This window comes from Hemitrygon akajei, chromosome 9, assembly GCF_048418815.1.
Source record: "Hemitrygon akajei chromosome 9, sHemAka1.3, whole genome shotgun sequence".
Lineage (NCBI taxonomy): Eukaryota > Metazoa > Chordata > Chondrichthyes > Myliobatiformes > Dasyatidae > Hemitrygon > Hemitrygon akajei.
In genome coordinates this window covers 6,132,531-6,153,052 of record NC_133132.1, presented here as the reverse complement: position 1 = coordinate 6,153,052, position 20,522 = coordinate 6,132,531, and the positions used below count along the sequence as shown (strand labels likewise).

General features: G+C 47.0%; 1 protein-coding gene across 1 annotated transcript in view; it reads left to right on the top strand.

Moving 5' to 3' along the window:
- The window catches only part of LOC140733780 (glutathione hydrolase 1 proenzyme-like), a 621,183-nt gene that overhangs the window by 130,137 nt on the left and 470,524 nt on the right, over positions 1–20,522 (top strand). The window contains exon 3 of the mRNA XM_073057536.1: positions 15,541–15,671. Within this exon, the coding sequence (XP_072913637.1) occupies positions 15,541–15,671 (131 nt within the window). The remainder of the gene's footprint in view (positions 1–15,540; positions 15,672–20,522) is intronic.

The following is a 20,522-nucleotide window of genomic DNA, read 5'->3' as shown; positions in this document are numbered from 1 at the left end:
ATTATATAATGGGAGTAGGGAACACAATGCGGCCACACGTCACTGATTATATAATGGGAGTAGGGAACACAATGCGGCCACACGTCACTGATTATATAATGGGAGTAGGGAACACAATCCAGTCACACGTCACTGATTATATAATGAGAGTAGGGAACACAATCCAGTCACACGTCACTGATTATATAATGAGAGTAGGGAACACAATCCGGTCACACGTCACTGATTATATAATGAGAGTAGGGAACACAATGCGGTCACACGTCACTGATTATATAATGAGAGTAGGGAACACAATCCGGCCACACGTCACTGATTATATAATGGGAGTAGGGAACACAATCTGGTCACACGTCACTGATTATATAATGGGAGTAGGGAACACAATCTGGTCACACGTCACTGATTATATAATGGGAGTAGGGAACACAATCCGGACACACGTCACTGATTATATAATGAGAGTAGGGAACACAATCCGGCCACACATCACTGATTATATAATGAGAGTAGGGAACACAATCCGGCCACACGTCACTGATTATCTAATGGGAGTAGGGAACACAATGCGGCCACACGTCACTGATTATATAATGGGAGTAGGGAACACAATGCGGTCACACGTCACTGATTATATAATGGGAGTAGTGAACACAATCTGGTCACACGACACTGATTATATAATGGGAGTAGGGTACACAATCTGGTCACACGTCACTGATTATATAATGGGAGTAGGGAACACAATCCGGACACACGTCACTGATTATATAATGAGAGTTGGGAACACAATGCGGCCACACATCACTGATTATATAATGGGAGTAGGGAATACAATCCGGCCACACGTCACTGATTATATAATGGGAGTAGGGAACACAATCCGGCCACACGTCACTGATTATATAATGGGAGTAGGGAACATAATCCGGCCACACGTCACGGATTATATAATGGGAGTAGGGAACACAATGCGGCCACACGTCACTGATTATATAATGGGAGTAGGGAACACAATCCGGTCACACGTCACTGATTATATAATGGGAGTAGGGAACACAATCCGGCCACACATCACTGATTATATAATGGGAGTAGGGAACACAATCCGGTCACACGTCACTGATTATATAATGGGAGTAGGGAACACAATCCGGTCACACGTCACGGATTATATAATGGGAGTAGGGAACACAATCCAGTCACACGTCACTGATTATATAATGAGAGTAGGGAACACAATGCGGTCACACGTCACTGATTATATAATGAGAGTAGGGAACACAATCGGGTCACACGTCACTGATTATATAATGGGAGTAGGGAACACAATCCGGCCACACATCACTGATTATATAATGGGAGTAGGGAACACAATCCGGTCACACGTCACTGATTATATAATGGGAGTAGGGAACACAATCCGGCCACACATCACTGATTATATAATGGGAGTAGGGAACACAATCCGGTCACACGTCACTGATTATATAATGGGAGTAGGGAATACAATCCGGTCACACGTCACTGATTATATAATGGGAGTAGGGAACACAATCCAGTCACACGTCACTGATTATATAATGAGAGTAGGGAACACAATCCGGTCACACGTCACTGATTATATAATGGGAGTAGGGAACACAATCCGGCCACACATCACTGATTATATAATGGGAGTAGGGAACACAATCCGGACACACGTCACTGATTATATAATGGGAGTAGGGAACACAATCCGGTCACACGTCACTGATTATATAATGGGAGTAGGGAACACAATCCAGTCACACGTCACTGATTATATAATGAGAGTAGGGAACACAATGCGGTCACACGTCACTGATTATATAATGGGAGTAGGGAACACAATCTGGTCACACGTCACTGATTATATAATGGGAGTAGGGAACACAATCTGGTCACACGTCACTGATTATATAATGGGAGTAGGGAACACAATCTGGTCACACGTCACTGATTATATAATGGGAGTAGGGAACACAATCCGGCCACACGTCACTGATTATATAATGGCAGTAGGGAACACAATCCGGCCATACGTCACTGATTATATAATGGGAGTAGGGAACACAATCCGGACACACGTCACTGATTATATAATGAGAGTAGGGAACACAATCCGGCCACACGTCACTGATTATATAATGGGAGTAGGGAACACAATCCGGCCACACATCACTGATTATATAATGGGAGTAGGGAATACAATGCGGCCACACGTCACTGATTATATAATGAGAGTAGGGAACACAATCCGGACACACGTCACTGATTATATAATCGGAGTAGGGAACACAATGCGGCCACACGTCACTGATTATATAATGGGCGTAGGGAACACAATCCGGCCACACGTCACTGATTATATAATGGGTGTAGGGAACACAATGCGGCCACACGTCACTGATTATATAATGGGAGTAGGGAACACAATCCGGCCACACGTCACTGATTATATAATGGGAGTAGGGAACACAACCAGGTCTCAAGTCACGGATTATATAATGGGAGTAGGGAACACAATCCGGCCACACGTCACTGATTATATAATGGGCGTAGGGAACACAATCCGGCCACACGTCACTGATTATATAATGGGAGTAGGGAACACAATGCGGCCACACGTCACTGATTATATAATGGATGTAGGGAACACAATGCGGCCACACGTCACTGATTATATAATCGGAGTAGGGAACACAATCCGGTCACACGTCACTGATTATATAATGGGTGTAGGGAACACAATCCGGTCACACGTCACTGATTATATAATCGGAGTAGGGAACACAATCCGGTCACACGTCACTGATTATATAATGGGAGTAGGGAACACAATCCACCCACACGTCACTGATTATATAATGGGAGTAGGGAACACAATCCGGCCACACGTCACTGATTATATAATGGGAGTAGGGAACACAATCCGGACACACGTCACTGATTATATAATGAGAGTAGGGAACACAATCCGGCCACACGTCACTGATTATATAATGGGAGTAGGGAACACAATCCGGCCACACATCACTGATTATATAATGGGAGTAGGGAATACAATGCGGCCACACGTCACTGATTATATAATGAGAGTAGGGAACACAATCCGGACACACGTCACTGATTATATAATCGGAGTAGGGAACACAATGCGGCCACACGTCACTGATTATATAATGGGCGTAGGGAACACAATCCGGCCACACGTCACTGATTATATAATGGGTGTAGGGAACACAATGCGGCCACACGTCACTGATTATATAATGGGAGTAGGGAACACAATCCGGCCACACGTCACTGATTATATAATGGGAGTAGGGAACACAACCAGGTCTCAAGTCACGGATTATATAATGGGAGTAGGGAACACAATCCGGCCACACGTCACTGATTATATAATGGGCGTAGGGAACACAATCCGGCCACACGTCACTGATTATATAATGGGAGTAGGGAACACAATGCGGCCACACGTCACTGATTATATAATGGATGTAGGGAACACAATGCGGCCACACGTCACTGATTATATAATCGGAGTAGGGAACACAATCCGGTCACACGTCACTGATTATATAATGGGAGTAGGTAACACAATCCGGTCACACGTCACTGATTATATAATCGGAGTAGGGAACACAATCCGGTCACACGTCACTGATTATATAATGGGAGTAGGGAACACAATCCACCCACACGTCACTGATTATATAATGGGAGTAGGGAACACAATCCGGCCACACGTCACTGATTATATAATGGGAGTAGGGAACACAATCCGGTCACACGTCACTGATTATATAATGGGAGTAGGGAACACAATCCGGTCACACGTCACGGATTATATAATGGGAGTAGGGAACACAATGCGGCCACACGTCACTGATTATATAATGGGAGTAAGGAACACAATCCGGCCACACGTCACTGATTATATAATGGGAGTAGGGAACACAATGCGGCCACACATCACTGATTATATAATGGGAGTAGGGAACACAATCCGGTCACACGTCACTGATTATATAATGGGAGTAGGGAACACAATGCGGCCACACGTCACTGATTATATAATGGGAGTAAGGAACACAATCCGGTCACACATCACTGATTATATAATGGGAGTAGGGAACACAATCCGGTCACACGTCACTGATTATATAATGGGAGTAGGGAACACAATCCGGTCACACGTCACTGATTATATAATGGGAGTAGGGAACACAATCCGGTCACACGTCACTGATTATATAATGGGAGTAGGGAACACAATCCGGTCACACGTCACTGATTATATAATGGGAGTAGGGAACACAATCCGGTCACACGTCACTGATTATATAATGGGAGTAGGTAACACAATCCGGTCACACGTCACTGATTATATAATGGGAGTAGGGAACACAATCCGGTCACACGTCACTGATTATATAATGGGAGTAGGGAACACAATCCGGTCACACGTCACTGATTATATAATGGGAGTAGGTAACACAATCCGGTCAGACGTCACTGATTATATAATGGGAGTAAGGAACACAATCCGGTCACACATCACTGATTATATAATGGGAGTAGGGAACACAATCCGGTCACACGTCACTGATTATATAATGGGAGTAGGGAACACAATCCGGTCACACGTCACAGATTATATAATGGGTGTAGGGAACACAATGCGGCCACACGTCACTGATTATATAATGGGAGTAGGGAACACATTCCGGTCACACGTCACTGATTATATAATGGGAGTAGGGAACACAATGCGGCCACACGTCACTGATTATATAATGGGAGTAGGGAACACAATCCGGTCACACGTCACTGATTATATAATGGGAGCAGGGAACACAATCCGGTCACACGTCACTGATTATATAATGGGGGCAGGGAACACAATGCGGCCACACGTCACTGATTATATAATGGGAGTAGGGAACACAAACCGGCCACACGTCACTGATTATATAATGGGAGAAGGGAACACAATCCGGCCACACGTCACAGATTATATAATGGGAGTAGGGAACACAATCCCGTCACACGTCACTGATTATATAATGGGAGTAGGGAACACAATCCGGTCACACGTCACTGATTATATAATGGGAGTAGGGAACACAATCCGGCCACACGTCACTGATTATATAATGGGAGTAGAGAACCCAAACCGGTCCCACGTCACGGATTATATAATGGGAGTAGGGAACACAATCCGGCCACACGTCACTGATTATATAATGGGAGCAGGGAACACAATCCGGTCACACGTCACTGATTATATAATGGGAGTAGGGAACACAATCCGGCCACACGTCACTGATTATATAATGGGAGTAGAGAACACAAACCGGTCCCACGTCACGGATTATATAATGGGAGTAGGGAACACAATCCGGCCACACGTCACTGATTATATAATGGGAGTAGAGAACACAAACCGGTCCCACGTCACGGATTATATAATGGGAGTAGGGAACACAATCCGGCCACACGTCACTGATTATATAATGGGAGTAGGGAACACAAACCGGTCCCACGTCACGTATTATATAATGGGAGTAGGGAACACAATCCGGCCACACGTCACTGATTATATAATGGGAGTAGAGAACACAAACCGGTCCCACGTCACGGATTATATAATGGGTGTAGGGAACACAATCCGGCCACACGTCACTGATTATATAACGGGAGTAGGGAACACAATCCGGTCACACGTCACGGATTATATAATGGGAGTAGGGAACACAATCCGGCCACACGTCACTGATTATATAATGGGAGTAGAGAACACAAACCGGTCCCACGTCACGGATTATATAATGGGAGTAGGGAACACAATCCGGCCACACGTCACTGATTATATAATGGGAGTAGGGAACACAACCCGGTCACACGTCACTGATTATATAATGGGAGTAGGGAACACAATCCGGCCACACGTCACTGATTATATAATGGGAGTAGGGAACACAATCCGGTCACTCGTCACTGATTATATAATGGGAGCAGGGAACACAATCCGGCCACACGTCACTGATTATACAATGGGAGTAGGGAACACAATCCGGCCACACGTCACTGATTATATAATGGGAGTAGGGAATACAATCCGGTCACACGTCACTGATTATATAATGGGAGTAGGGAACACAATCCAGTCACACGTCACTGATTATATAATGAGAGTAGGGAACACAATCCGGTCACACGTCACTGATTATATAATGGGAGTAGGGAACACAATCCGGCCACACATCACTGATTATATAATGGGAGTAGGGAACACAATCCGGACACACGTCACTGATTATATAATGGGAGTAGGGAACACAATCCGGTCACACGTCACTGATTATATAATGGGAGTAGGGAACACAATCCAGTCACACGTCACTGATTATATAATGAGAGTAGGGAACACAATGCGGTCACACGTCACTGATTATATAATGGGAGTAGGGAACACAATCTGGTCACACGTCACTGATTATATAATGGGAGTAGGGAACACAATCTGGTCACACGTCACTGATTATATAATGGGAGTAGGGAACACAATCTGGTCACACGTCACTGATTATATAATGGGAGTAGGGAACACAATCCGGCCACACGTCACTGATTATATAATGGCAGTAGGGAACACAATCCGGCCATACGTCACTGATTATATAATGGGAGTAGGGAACACAATCCGGACACACGTCACTGATTATATAATGAGAGTAGGGAACACAATCCGGCCACACGTCACTGATTATATAATGGGAGTAGGGAACACAATCCGGCCACACATCACTGATTATATAATGGGAGTAGGGAATACAATGCGGCCACACGTCACTGATTATATAATGAGAGTAGGGAACACAATCCGGACACACGTCACTGATTATATAATCGGAGTAGGGAACACAATGCGGCCACACGTCACTGATTATATAATGGGCGTAGGGAACACAATCCGGCCACACGTCACTGATTATATAATGGGTGTAGGGAACACAATGCGGCCACACGTCACTGATTATATAATGGGAGTAGGGAACACAATCCGGCCACACGTCACTGATTATATAATGGGAGTAGGGAACACAACCAGGTCTCAAGTCACGGATTATATAATGGGAGTAGGGAACACAATCCGGCCACACGTCACTGATTATATAATGGGCGTAGGGAACACAATCCGGCCACACGTCACTGATTATATAATGGGAGTAGGGAACACAATGCGGCCACACGTCACTGATTATATAATGGATGTAGGGAACACAATGCGGCCACACGTCACTGATTATATAATCGGAGTAGGGAACACAATCCGGTCACACGTCACTGATTATATAATGGGTGTAGGGAACACAATGCGGCCACACGTCACTGATTATATAATCGGAGTAGGGAACACAATCCGGTCACACGTCACTGATTATATAATGGGAGTAGGTAACACAATCCGGTCACACGTCACTGATTATATAATCGGAGTAGGGAACACAATCCGGTCACACGTCACTGATTATATAATGGGAGTAGGGAACACAATCCACCCACACGTCACTGATTATATAATGGGAGTAGGGAACACAATCCGGCCACACGTCACTGATTATATAATGGGAGTAGGGAACACAATCCGGTCACACGTCACTGATTATATAATGGGAGTAGGGAACACAATCCGGTCACACGTCACGGATTATATAATGGGAGTAGGGAACACAATGCGGCCACACGTCACTGATTATATAATGGGAGTAAGGAACACAATCCGGCCACACGTCACTGATTATATAATGGGAGTAGGGAACACAATGCGGCCACACGTCACTGATTATATAATGGGAGTAGGGAACACAATCCGGTCACACGTCACTGATTATATAATGGGAGTAGGGAACACAATGCGGCCACACGACACTGATTATATAATGGGAGTAAGGAACACAATCCGGTCACACATCACTGATTATATAATGGGAGTAGGGAACACAATCCGGTCACACGTCACTGATTATATAATGGGAGTAGGGAACACAATCCGGTCACACGTCACTGATTATATAATGGGAGTAGGGAACACAATCCGGTCACACGTCACTGATTATATAATGGGAGTAGGGAACACAATCCGGTCACACGTCACTGATTATATAATGGGAGTAGGGAACACAATCCGGTCACACGTCACTGATTATATAATGGGAGTAGGTAACACAATCCGGTCACACGTCACTGATTATATAATGGGAGTAGGGAACACAATCCGGTCACACGTCACTGATTATATAATGGGAGTAGGGAACACAATCCGGTCACACGTCACTGATTATATAATGGGAGTAGGTAACACAATCCGGTCAGACGTCACTGATTATATAATGGGAGTAAGGAACACAATCCGGTCACACATCACTGATTATATAATGGGAGTAGGGAACACAATCCGGTCACACGTCACTGATTATATAATGGGAGTAGGGAACACAATCCGGTCACACGTCACTGATTATATAATGGGAGTAGGGAACACAATCCGGTCACACGTCACAGATTATATAATGGGTGTAGGGAACACAATGCGGCCACACGTCACTGATTATATAATGGGAGTAGGGAACACATTCCGGTCACACGTCACTGATTATATAATGGGAGTAGGGAACACAATCCGGTCACATGTCACTGATTATATAATGGGAGTAGGGAACACAATGCGGCCACACGTCACTGATTATATAATGGGAGTAGGGAACACAATCCGGTCACACGTCACTGATTATATAATGGGGGCAGGGAACACAATGCGGCCACACGTCACTGATTATATAATGGGAGTAGGGAACACAAACCGGCCACACGTCACTGATTATATAATGGGAGAAGGGAACACAATCCGGCCACACGTCACAGATTATATAATGGGAGTAGGGAACACAATCCCGTCACACGTCACTGATTATATAATGGGAGTAGGGAACACAATCCGGTCACACGTCACTGATTATATAATGGGAGTAGGGAACACAATCCGGTCACACGTCACAGATTATATAATGGGTGTAGGGAACACAATGCGGCCACACGTCACTGATTATATAATGGGAGTAGGGAACACATTCCGGTCACACGTCACTGATTATATAATGGGAGTAGGGAACACAATCCGGTCACATGTCACTGATTATATAATGGGAGTAGGGAACACAATGCGGCCACACGTCACTGATTATATAATGGGAGTAGGGAACACAATCCGGTCACACGTCACTGATTATATAATGGGGGCAGGGAACACAATGCGGCCACACGTCACTGATTATATAATGGGAGTAGGGAACACAAACCGGCCACACGTCACTGATTATATAATGGGAGAAGGGAACACAATCCGGCCACACGTCACAGATTATATAATGGGAGTAGGGAACACAATCCCGTCACACGTCACTGATTATATAATGGGAGTAGGGAACACAATCCGGTCACACGTCACTGATTATATAATGGGAGTAGGGAACACAATCCGGCCACACGTCACTGATTATATAATGGGAGTAGAGAACCCAAACCGGTCCCACGTCACGGATTATATAATGGGAGTAGGGAACACAATCCGGCCACACGTCACTGATTATATAATGGGAGCAGGGAACACAATCCGGTCACACGTCACTGATTATATAATGGGAGTAGGGAACACAATCCGGCCACACGTCACTGATTATATAATGGGAGTAGAGAACACAAACCGGTCCCACGTCACGGATTATATAATGGGAGTAGGGAACACAATCCGGCCACACGTCACTGATTATATAATGGGAGTAGAGAACACAAACCGGTCCCACGTCACGGATTATATAATGGGAGTAGGGAACACAATCCGGCCACACGTCACTGATTATATAATGGGAGTAGGGAACACAAACCGGTCCCACGTCACGTATTATATAATGGGAGTAGGGAACACAATCCGGCCACACGTCACTGATTATATAATGGGAGTAGAGAACACAAACCGGTCCCACGTCACGGATTATATAATGGGTGTAGGGAACACAATCCGGCCACACGTCACTGATTATATAACGGGAGTAGGGAACACAATCCGGTCACACGTCACGGATTATATAATGGGAGTAGGGAACACAATCCGGCCACACGTCACTGATTATATAATGGGAGTAGAGAACACAAACCGGTCCCACGTCACGGATTATATAATGGGAGTAGGGAACACAATCCGGCCACACGTCACTGATTATATAATGGGAGTAGGGAACACAACCCGGTCACACGTCACTGATTATATAATGGGAGTAGGGAACACAATCCGGCCACACGTCACTGATTATATAATGGGAGTAGGGAACACAATCCGGTCACTCGTCACTGATTATATAATGGGAGCAGGGAACACAATCCGGCCACACGTCACTGATTATACAATGGGAGTAGGGAACACAATCCGGCCACACGTCACTGATTATATAATGGGAGTAGGGAACACAATCCGGCCACACGTCACTGATTATATAATGGGAGTAGGGAACACAATCCGGCCACACGTCACTGATTATATAATGGGAGTAGGGAACACAATCCGGTCACTCGTCACTGATTATATAATGGGAGTAGGGAACACAATCCGGCCACACGTCACTGATTATATAATGGGAGTAGGGAACACAATCCGGTCACTCGTCACTGATTATATAATGGGAGTAGGGAACACAATCCGGCCACACGTCACTGATTATATAATGGGAGTAGGGAACACAATCCGGCCACACGTCACTGATTATATAATGGGAGTAGGGAACACAATCCGGCCACACGTCACTGATTATATAATGGGAGTAGGGAACACAATCCGGCCACACGTCACTGATTATATAATGGGAGTAGGGAACACAATCCGGCCACACGTCACTGATTATATAATGGGAGTAGGGAACACAATCCGGTCACACGTCACTGATTATATAATGGGAGTCGGGAACACAATCCAGCTTAACGTCACTGATTATATAATGGGAGTAGGGAACACAACCCGGTCACACGTCACTGATTATATAATGGGAGTAGGGAACACAATCCAGTCACACGTCACTGATTATATAATGGGAGTAGGGAACACAATGCGGCCACACGTCACTGATTATATAATGGGAGTAGGGAACATAATCCAGCCTAACGTCACTGATTATATAATGGGAGTAGGGAACACAAACCGGCCACACATCACTGATTATAGAATGGGAGTAGGGAACACAATCCGGTCACACGTCACTGATTATATAATGGGAGTAGGGAACACAATCCGGCCAGACGTCACTGATTATATAATGGGAGTAGGGAACACAATCCAGTCACATGTCACTGATTATCTAATGGGAGTAGGGAACACAATCCAGCCTAACGTCACTGATTATATAATGGGAGTAGGGAACACAATCCGGTCACTCGTCACTGATTATATAATGGGAGCAGGGAACACAATCCGGCCACACGTCACTGATTATACAATGGGAGTAGGGAACACAATCCGGCCACACGTCACTGATTATATAATGGGAGTAGGGAACACAATCCGGCCACACGTCACTGATTATATAATGGGAGTAGGGAACACAATCCGGCCACACGTCACTGATTATATAATGGGAGTAGGGAACACAATCCGGTCACTCGTCACTGATTATATAATGGGAGTAGGGAACACAATCCGGCCACACGTCACTGATTATATAATGGGAGTAGGGAACACAATCCGGTCACTCGTCACTGATTATATAATGGGAGTAGGGAACACAATCCGGCCACACGTCACTGATTATATAATGGGAGTAGGGAACACAATCCGGCCACACGTCACTGATTATATAATGGGAGTAGGGAACACAATCCGGCCACACGTCACTGATTATATAATGGGAGTAGGGAACACAATCCGGCCACACGTCACTGATTATATAATGGGAGTAGGGAACACAATCCGGCCACACGTCACTGATTATATAATGGGAGTAGGGAACACAATCCGGTCACACGTCACTGATTATATAATGGGAGTCGGGAACACAATCCAGCTTAACGTCACTGATTATATAATGGGAGTAGGGAACACAACCCGGTCACACGTCACTGATTATATAATGGGAGTAGGGAACACAATCCAGTCACACGTCACTGATTATATAATGGGAGTAGGGAACACAATGCGGCCACACGTCACTGATTATATAATGGGAGTAGGGAACATAATCCAGCCTAACGTCACTGATTATATAATGGGAGTAGGGAACACAAACCGGCCACACATCACTGATTATAGAATGGGAGTAGGGAACACAATCCGGTCACACGTCACTGATTATATAATGGGAGTAGGGAACACAATCCGGCCAGACGTCACTGATTATATAATGGGAGTAGGGAACACAATCCAGTCACATGTCACTGATTATCTAATGGGAGTAGGGAACACAATCCAGCCTAACGTCACTGATTATATAATGGGAGTAGGGAACACAATCCGGCCACACGTCACTGATTATATAATGGGAGTAGGGGACACAAACCGGCCACACATCACTGATTATATAATGGGAGTAGGGAACACAATGCGGCCACACGTCACTGATTATATAATGGGAGTATGGAACACAATCCAGCCTAACGTCACTGATTATATAATGGGAGTAGGGAACACAATCCGGCCACACGTTACTGATTATATAATGGGAGTAGGGAACACAAAATGGCCTAACGTCACTGATTATATAATGGGAGTAGGGAACACAATCCAGTTACATGTCACTGATTATATAATGGGAGTAGGGAACACAAAATGGCCTAACGTCACTGATTATATAATGGGAGTAGGGAACACAATCCGGCCACACGTCACTGATTATATAATGGGAGTAGGGAACACAATCCGGTCACATGTCACTGATTATATAATGGGAGTAGGGAACACAAAATGGCCTAACGTCACTGATTATATAATGGGAGTAGGGAACACAATCCGGCCACACGTCACTGATTATATAATGGGAGTAGGGAACACAATCCGGTCACATGTCACTGATTATATAATGGGAGTAGGGAACACAATCCGGCCTGACGTCACTGATTATGTAATGGGAGTAGGGAACACAATCCGGTCACACGTCACTGATTATATAATGGGAGTAGGGAACACAAACCGGCCTAACGTCACTGATTATATAATGGGAGTAGGGAACACAATCCGGCCACACGTCACTGATTATATAATGGGAGTAGGGAACACAATCCGGTCACATGTCACTGATTATATAATGGGAGTAGGTAACACAATCCGGTCCCACGTCACTGATTATATAATGGGAGTAGGGAACACAATCCGGCCTGACGTCACTGATTATGTAATGGGAGTAGGGAACACAATCCGGTCACACGTCACTGATTATATAATGGGAGTAGGGAACACAAACCGGCCTAACGTCACTGATTATATAATGGGAGTAGGGAACACAATCCGGTCACATGTCACTGATTATATAATGGGAGTAGGGAACACAAACCGACCTAACGTCACTGATTATATAATGGGAGTAGGGAACACAATCCGGTCACACGTCACTGATTATATAATGGGAGTAGGGAACATAATCCTGAAACACATCACTGGTTATATAATGGGAGTATGGACACAATCCGGTCCCACGTCACTGATTATATAATGGGAGTAGGGAACACAATCCGGTCACACGTCACTGATTATATAAGGAGAGTAGGGAACACAAACCGGCCACACGTCACTGATTATATAATGGGAGTAGGGAACACAATCCGTTCACACGTCACAGATTATATAATGGGAGTAGGGAACACAATCCGGTCACTCATCACAGATTATATAATGGGAGTAGGGAACACAACCCAGCCTAACGTCACTGATTATATACGGGGAGCAGGGCTGTACGACTCGGTCACACATCACGGATTAGGTTTATTGCAGATTTAGCAATCTAACTACCTTCAACTCAATATCACCAAGATCAAGGAGATAGTGGTGGACTTTAGGAGATCTAGGCCTCATATGGAGCCAGTGATCATTAATGGAGAATGTGTGGAGCAGGTTAAGACCTACAAGTATCTGGGAGTACAGTTAGACGAGAAGCTAGACTGGACTGCCAACACAGATGCCTTGTGCAGGAAGGCACCGAGTCGAATGTACTTCCTAAGAAGGTTGGCGTCATTCAATGTCTGTAGTGAGATGCTGAAGATGTTCTATAGGTCAGTTGTGGAGAGCGCCCTCTTCTTTGTGGTGGCGTGTTGGGGAGGAATCATTAAGAAGAGGGACCCCTCACGTCTTAATAAGCTGGTAAGGAAGGCGGGCTCTGTCTTGGGCAAAGTACTGGAGAGTTTAACATCGGTAGCTGAGCGAAGGGCGTTGAGTAGGCTACAGTCAAATATGGAAAACTCTGAACATCCTCTACATAGCACCATCCAGAGACAGAGAAGCAGTTTCAGCGACAGGTTACTATCGATGCAATGCTCCTCAGACAGGATGAAGAGGTCAATACTCCCCAATGCCATTAGGCTTTACAATTCAACCGCCAGGACTTAAGAACTTTTTAAAAAGCTATTATTAATGCTTTTTGAGATAGTGATTTAGATGCATATCATATTTTTTTACTGAGTTAAGTATTGTATGTAATTAGTTTTGCTACAACAAGTGTATGGGACATTGGAAAAAAGTTGAATTTCCCCATGGGGATGAATAAAGTATCTATCTATCTATCTATCTATCTATCTAATATACTACAACAAAACAGACAATAACAGTAAATTTAAACATTTCCATCTGCATCTGGCTGACATTTTTCCCTGCGCAATGTTCCTGGAACACCTCCATGGTAGCTCTGGTCACAGCAAATTCTTTCTCCATGGTTACCGGCCAGAGACATACTCCCTGAACGTTGCCAGGCAACCTGCCTGTGTGCACCCCTCCGCTGCTGCATCCAGGACCCATCTCTGTAGCTCCGGAAGCAAATTTACTGAGACACCCTTCTCTCCTTATTTTGAAATGTAACCAGAGAGTGAGAAGCTTGCCTGTGGCTATGCGAATCAGCGTGTAGCCTCACACATTGACGGCCACCATGTTGGATTATCATCTCACCTCACCCTCTATAAACATGTTGGATTAATGCCGGCTTCTGCAAATCCAGTCACCTTATTTTAAAACAAACTATTAATATCTCCGTTCTGGGCTCCTCTTTCCCCTCTTTATTCCCTCTGCACTCTCAGACAGGATGCAGGGCTTCGACCCGAAGCTCAACCGTCCCCCAGATGCTGCGTGACCTGTGGAGTTTCTCCAGTAAACGTCTGTGGCTCCGGGTCCCAATGTCCGCATTCTCCTGCATCACCTGTCCCTCTGACACAGCCGCAGCCCGGTGGGCAATTTGTCGCAGACTAACCCTCTCTCTCTTTCTTTCACAGGGACATTCTCTGGCAGGGGGGGTCAGCAGTCGATGCGGCCATTGCCAGCATGCTCTGTGACGGGCTGCACAACGCACAGAGCATGGGGATTGGAGGAGGCTTCTATATGATCATTTACGACGCACAGACAGGTGGGTGCTCTATCAACTGGCCTTCCCCCTTCAGCCACAACTTTCTGCATTCAACACCAACTGGGAGGGGTATCTGAGGGCCTCCAGCCACTTCCTGCAGACAGTCTCTCCCAAACCTTCAGGCTGTTCCGCTCCTTGTTGCTGGGCTGAGGGAGAAAGCAGGATCAACCCAGATTTGAAACAGGCAACTGCGTCTGCAGAAGGCATTTACATTCATGGTTTAGAGGAACTGTCGTCATTGGGGGGAAGGGGTCAGGAGGTGTAGATGGAGAGGAACTGTTGTCATTGGGGAGTCAGGAGGTGTAGATGGAGAGGAACTGTTGTCATTGGGGGTCAGGAGGTGTAGATGGAGGGGAGCTGTTGTCATGGGGGGGTCAGGAGGTGTAGATGGAGAGGAACTGTTGTCATGGGGGGTCAGGAGGTGTAGATGGAGGGGAACTGTTGTCATGGGGGGTCAGGTGGTGTAGTTGGAGAAGAACTGTTGTCATTGGGGGTCAGCAGGTGTAGATGGAGAGGAACTGGCATGGGGGGGGTCAGGAGGTGTAAAAGGAGAGGAACTGTTGTCACTGGGTGTGTCAGGAAGTGTAGATGGAGAGGAACTGTTGTCATTGGGGTGTAAGGAGCTGTAGATGGAGTGGAACTGTTGTCATGGGGGGTTCAGGAGGTGTAGATGGAGAGGAACTGTTGTCATTGGGGGGGTCAGGAGCTGTAGATGGAGAGGAAATGTTGTCATGCGGGGTCAGGTGGTGTAGTTGGAGATGAACTGTTGTCATGGGGGGTCAGGAGGTGTAGATGGAGAGGAAATGTTGTCATTCGGGGTCAGGAGGTGTAGATGGAGAGGAACTGTTGTCATTGGGGGGTCAGGAGGTGTAGATGTAGAGGAAATGTTGTCATTGGGGGTCAGGAGGTATAGATGGAGAGGAACTGTTGTCATTGGGGGTGTCAGGAGGTGTAGATGGAGAGGAACTGTTCTCATTGGGGGGGTCGGGAGGTGTAGATGGAGAGGAACTGTTGTCATTGGTGAGACAGGAGGTGTAGATGGAGGGGAGCTGTTGTCATGGGGGGGTCAGGAGGTGTAGATGGAGAGAAACTGTTGTCATGGGGGGTCAGGAGGTGTACATGGAGGGGAACTGTTGTCATTGGGGGTGTCAGGAGGTGTAGATGGAGAGGAACTGTTGTCATTGGGGGGTCAGGAGGTGTAGATGGAGGGGAGCTGTTGTCATGGGGGGGTCAGGAGGTGTAGATGGAGAGGAACTGTTGTCATGGGGGGTCAGGAGGTGTAGATTGAGAGGAACTGTTGTCATTGGGGGTGTCAGGAAGTGTAGATGGAGAGGAACTGTTGTCATTGGTGGGTCAGGAGGTGTAGATGGAGGGGAGCTTTTGTCATGGGGGGTCAGGAGGTGTAGATGGAGAGCAACTGTTGTCATGGGGGGGTCAGGAGGAGTAGATGGAGAGGAACTGTTGTCATTGGGGGTGTCAGGAGGTGTAGATGGAGAGGAACTGTTGTCATTAGGGGTTCAGGAGGTGTAGATGGAGAGGAACTGTTGTCATTAGGGGTTCAGGAGGTGTAGATGGAGAGGAACTGTTGTCATTGGGGGGGTCAGGAGGTGTAGATGGAGAGGAACTGTTGTCATTGGAGGGCTCAGGAGGTGTAGATGGAAAGGAAATGTTCTCATTAGGGGGGTCAGGAAGTGTAGATGGAGAGGAACTGTTCTCATTGGGCAGTCAGGAGGTGAGATGGAGAGGATCTGTTGTCTTTGGGAGTGTCAGGAGGTGTAGATGGAGAGGAACTGTTGTCATTGGGGGGGTCAGGAGCTGTAGATGGAGAGGAACTGTTGTAATGCGGGGTCAGGAGGTGTAGATGGAGAGGAACTGTTGTCATTGAGGGGGGTTAGGAGCTGTAGATGGAGAGGAACTGTTGTCATGCGGGGTCAGGTGGTGTAGATGGAGAGGAACTGTTGTCATGGGGGGTCAGGAGGTGTAGATGGAGAGGAACTGTTGTCATGGGGGGTCAGGAGGTGTAGATGGAGAGGAACTGTTGTCATTGGGGGTCAGGAGGTGTAGATGGAGAGGAACTGTTGTCATGGGGGGTCAGGAGGTGTAGATGGAGGGGAACTGTTGTCATGGGGGGTCAGGTGGTGTAGTTGGAGAAGAACTGTTGTCATTGGGGGTCAGGAGGTGTAGATGGAGAGGAACTGGCATGGGGGGGGTCAGGAGGTGTAAAAGGAGAGGAACTGTTGTCACTGGGTGTGTCAGGAAGTGTAGATGGAGAGGAACTGTTGTCATTGGGGTGTAAGGAGCTGTAGATGGAGTGGAACTGTTGTCATGGGGGGTTCAGGAGGTGTAGATGGAGAGGAACTGTTGTCATTGGGGGGGTCAGGAGCTGTAGATGGAGTGGAACTGTTGTCATGCGGGGTCAGGTGGTGTAGTTGGAGAGGAAATGTTGTCATTCGGGGTCAGGAGCTGTAGATGGAGAGGAACTGTTGTCATTGGGGGGTCAGGAGGTGTAGATGTAGAGGAAATGTTGTCATTGGGGGTCAGGAGGTGTAGATGGAGAGGAACTGTTGTCATTGGGGGTGTCAGGAGGTGTAGATGGAGAGGAACTGTTCTCATTGGGGGGGTCAGGAGGTGTAGATGGAGAGGAACTGTTGTCATTGGTGAGTCAGGAGGTGTAGATGGAGGGGAGCTGTTGTCATGGGGGGGTCAGGAGGTGTAGATGGAGAGGAACTGTTGTCATGGGGGGTCAGGAGGTGTAGATGGAGGGGAACTGTTGTCATTGGGGGTGTCAGGAGGTGTAGATGGAGAGGAACTGTTGTCATTGGGGGGTCAGGAGGTGTAGATGGAGAGGAACTGTTGTCATGGGGGGTCAGGAGGTGTAGATGGAGAGGAACTGTTGTCATTGGGGGTGTCAGGAAGTGTAGATGGAGAGGAACTGTTGTCATTGGGGGTGTCAGGAAGTGAAGATGGAGAGGAACTGTTGTCATTGGGGGGGTCAGGAGGTGTAGATGGAGAGGAACTGTTGTCATTGGGGGTGTCAGGAAGTGTAGATGGAGAGGAACTGTTGTCATTGGGGGTGTCAGGAAGTGAAGATGGAGAGGAACTGTTGTCATTGGGGGGGTCAGGAGGTGTAGATGGAGAGGAACTGTTGTCATTGGGGGGGTCAGGAGGTGTAGATGGAGAGGAACTGTTGTCATTGGTGGGTCAGGAGGTGTAGATGGAGGGGAGCTTTTGTCATGGGGGGTCAGGAGGTGTAGATGGAGAGGAACTGTTGTCATGGGGGGGTCAGGAGGTGTAGATCGAGAGGAACTGTTGTCATTGGGGTGTCAGGAGGTGTAGATGGAGAGGAACTGTTGTCATTGGGGGGTCAGAAGGTGTAGATGGAGAGGAACTGTTGTCATTGGGGGGGTCAGGAGGTGTAGATGGAGAGGAACTGTTGTCATTGGTGGGTCAGGAGGTGTAGATGGAGGGGAGCTTTTGTCATGGGGGGTCAGGAGGTGTAGATGGAGAGGAACTGTTGTCATGGGGGGGTCAGGAGGTGTAGATCGAGAGGAACTGTTGTCATTGGGGGTGTCAGGAGGTGTAGATGGAGAGGAACTGTTGTCATTATGGGTTCAGGTGTAGATGGAGAGGAACTGTTGTCATTAGGGGTTCAGGAGGTGTAGATGGAGAGGAACTGTTGTCATTGGGGGGTCAGGAGGTGTAGATGGAGAGGAACTGTTGTCATTGGAGGGCTCAGGAGGTGTAGATGGAAAGGAAATGTTCTCATTAGGGGGGTCAGGAAGTGTAGATGGAGAGGAACTGTTCTCATTGGGGAGTCAGGAGGTGAGATGGAGAGGATCTGTTGTCTTTGGGAGTGTCAGGAGGTGTAGATGGAGAGGAACTGTTGTCATTGGGGGGGTCAGGAGCTGTAGATGGAGAGGAACTGTTGTCATGTGGGGTCAGGAGGTGTAGATGGAGAGGAACTGTTGTCATTGGGGGGGGTCAGGAGCTGTAGATGGAGAGGAACTGTTGTCATGCGGGGTCAGGTGGTGTAGTTGGAGACGAACTGTTGTCATTGGGGGTGTCAGGAGGTGTAGATGGAGAGGAACTGTTGTCATTAGGGGTTCAGGAGGTGTAGATGGAGAGGAACTGTTGTCATTAGGGGTTCAGGAGGTGTAGATGGAGAGGAACTGTTGTCATTGGGGGGGTCAGGAGGTGTAGATGGAGAGGAACTGTTGTCATTGGAGGGCTCAGGAGGTGTAGATGGAAAGGAAATGTTCTCATTAGGGGGGTCAGGAAGTGTAGATGGAGAGGAACTGTTCTCATTGGGCAGTCAGGAGGTGAGATGGAGAGGATCTGTTGTCTTTGGGAGTGTCAGGAGGTGTAGATGGAGAGGAACTGTTGTCATTGGGGGGGTCAGGAGCTGTAGATGGAGAGGAACTGTTGTAATGCGGGGTCAGGAGGTGTAGACGGAGAGGAACTGTTGTCATTGAGGGGGTTTAGGAGCTGTAGATGGAGAGGAACTGTTGTCATGCGGGGTCAGGTGGTGTAGATGGAGAGGAACTGTTGTCATGGGGGGTCAGGAGGTGTAGATGGAGAGGAACTGTTGTCATGGGGGGTCAGGAGGTGTAGATGGAGAGGAACTGTTGTCATTGGGGGTCAGGAGGTGTAGATGGAGAGGAACTGTTGTCATGGGGGGTCAGGAGGTGTAGATGGAGGGGAACTGTTGTCATGGGGGGTCAGGTGGTGTAGTTGGAGAAGAACTGTTGTCATTGGGGGTCAGGAGGTGTAGATGGAGAGGAACTGGCATGGGGGGGGTCAGGAGGTGTAAAAGGAGAGGAACTGTTGTCACTGGGTGTGTCAGGAAGTGTA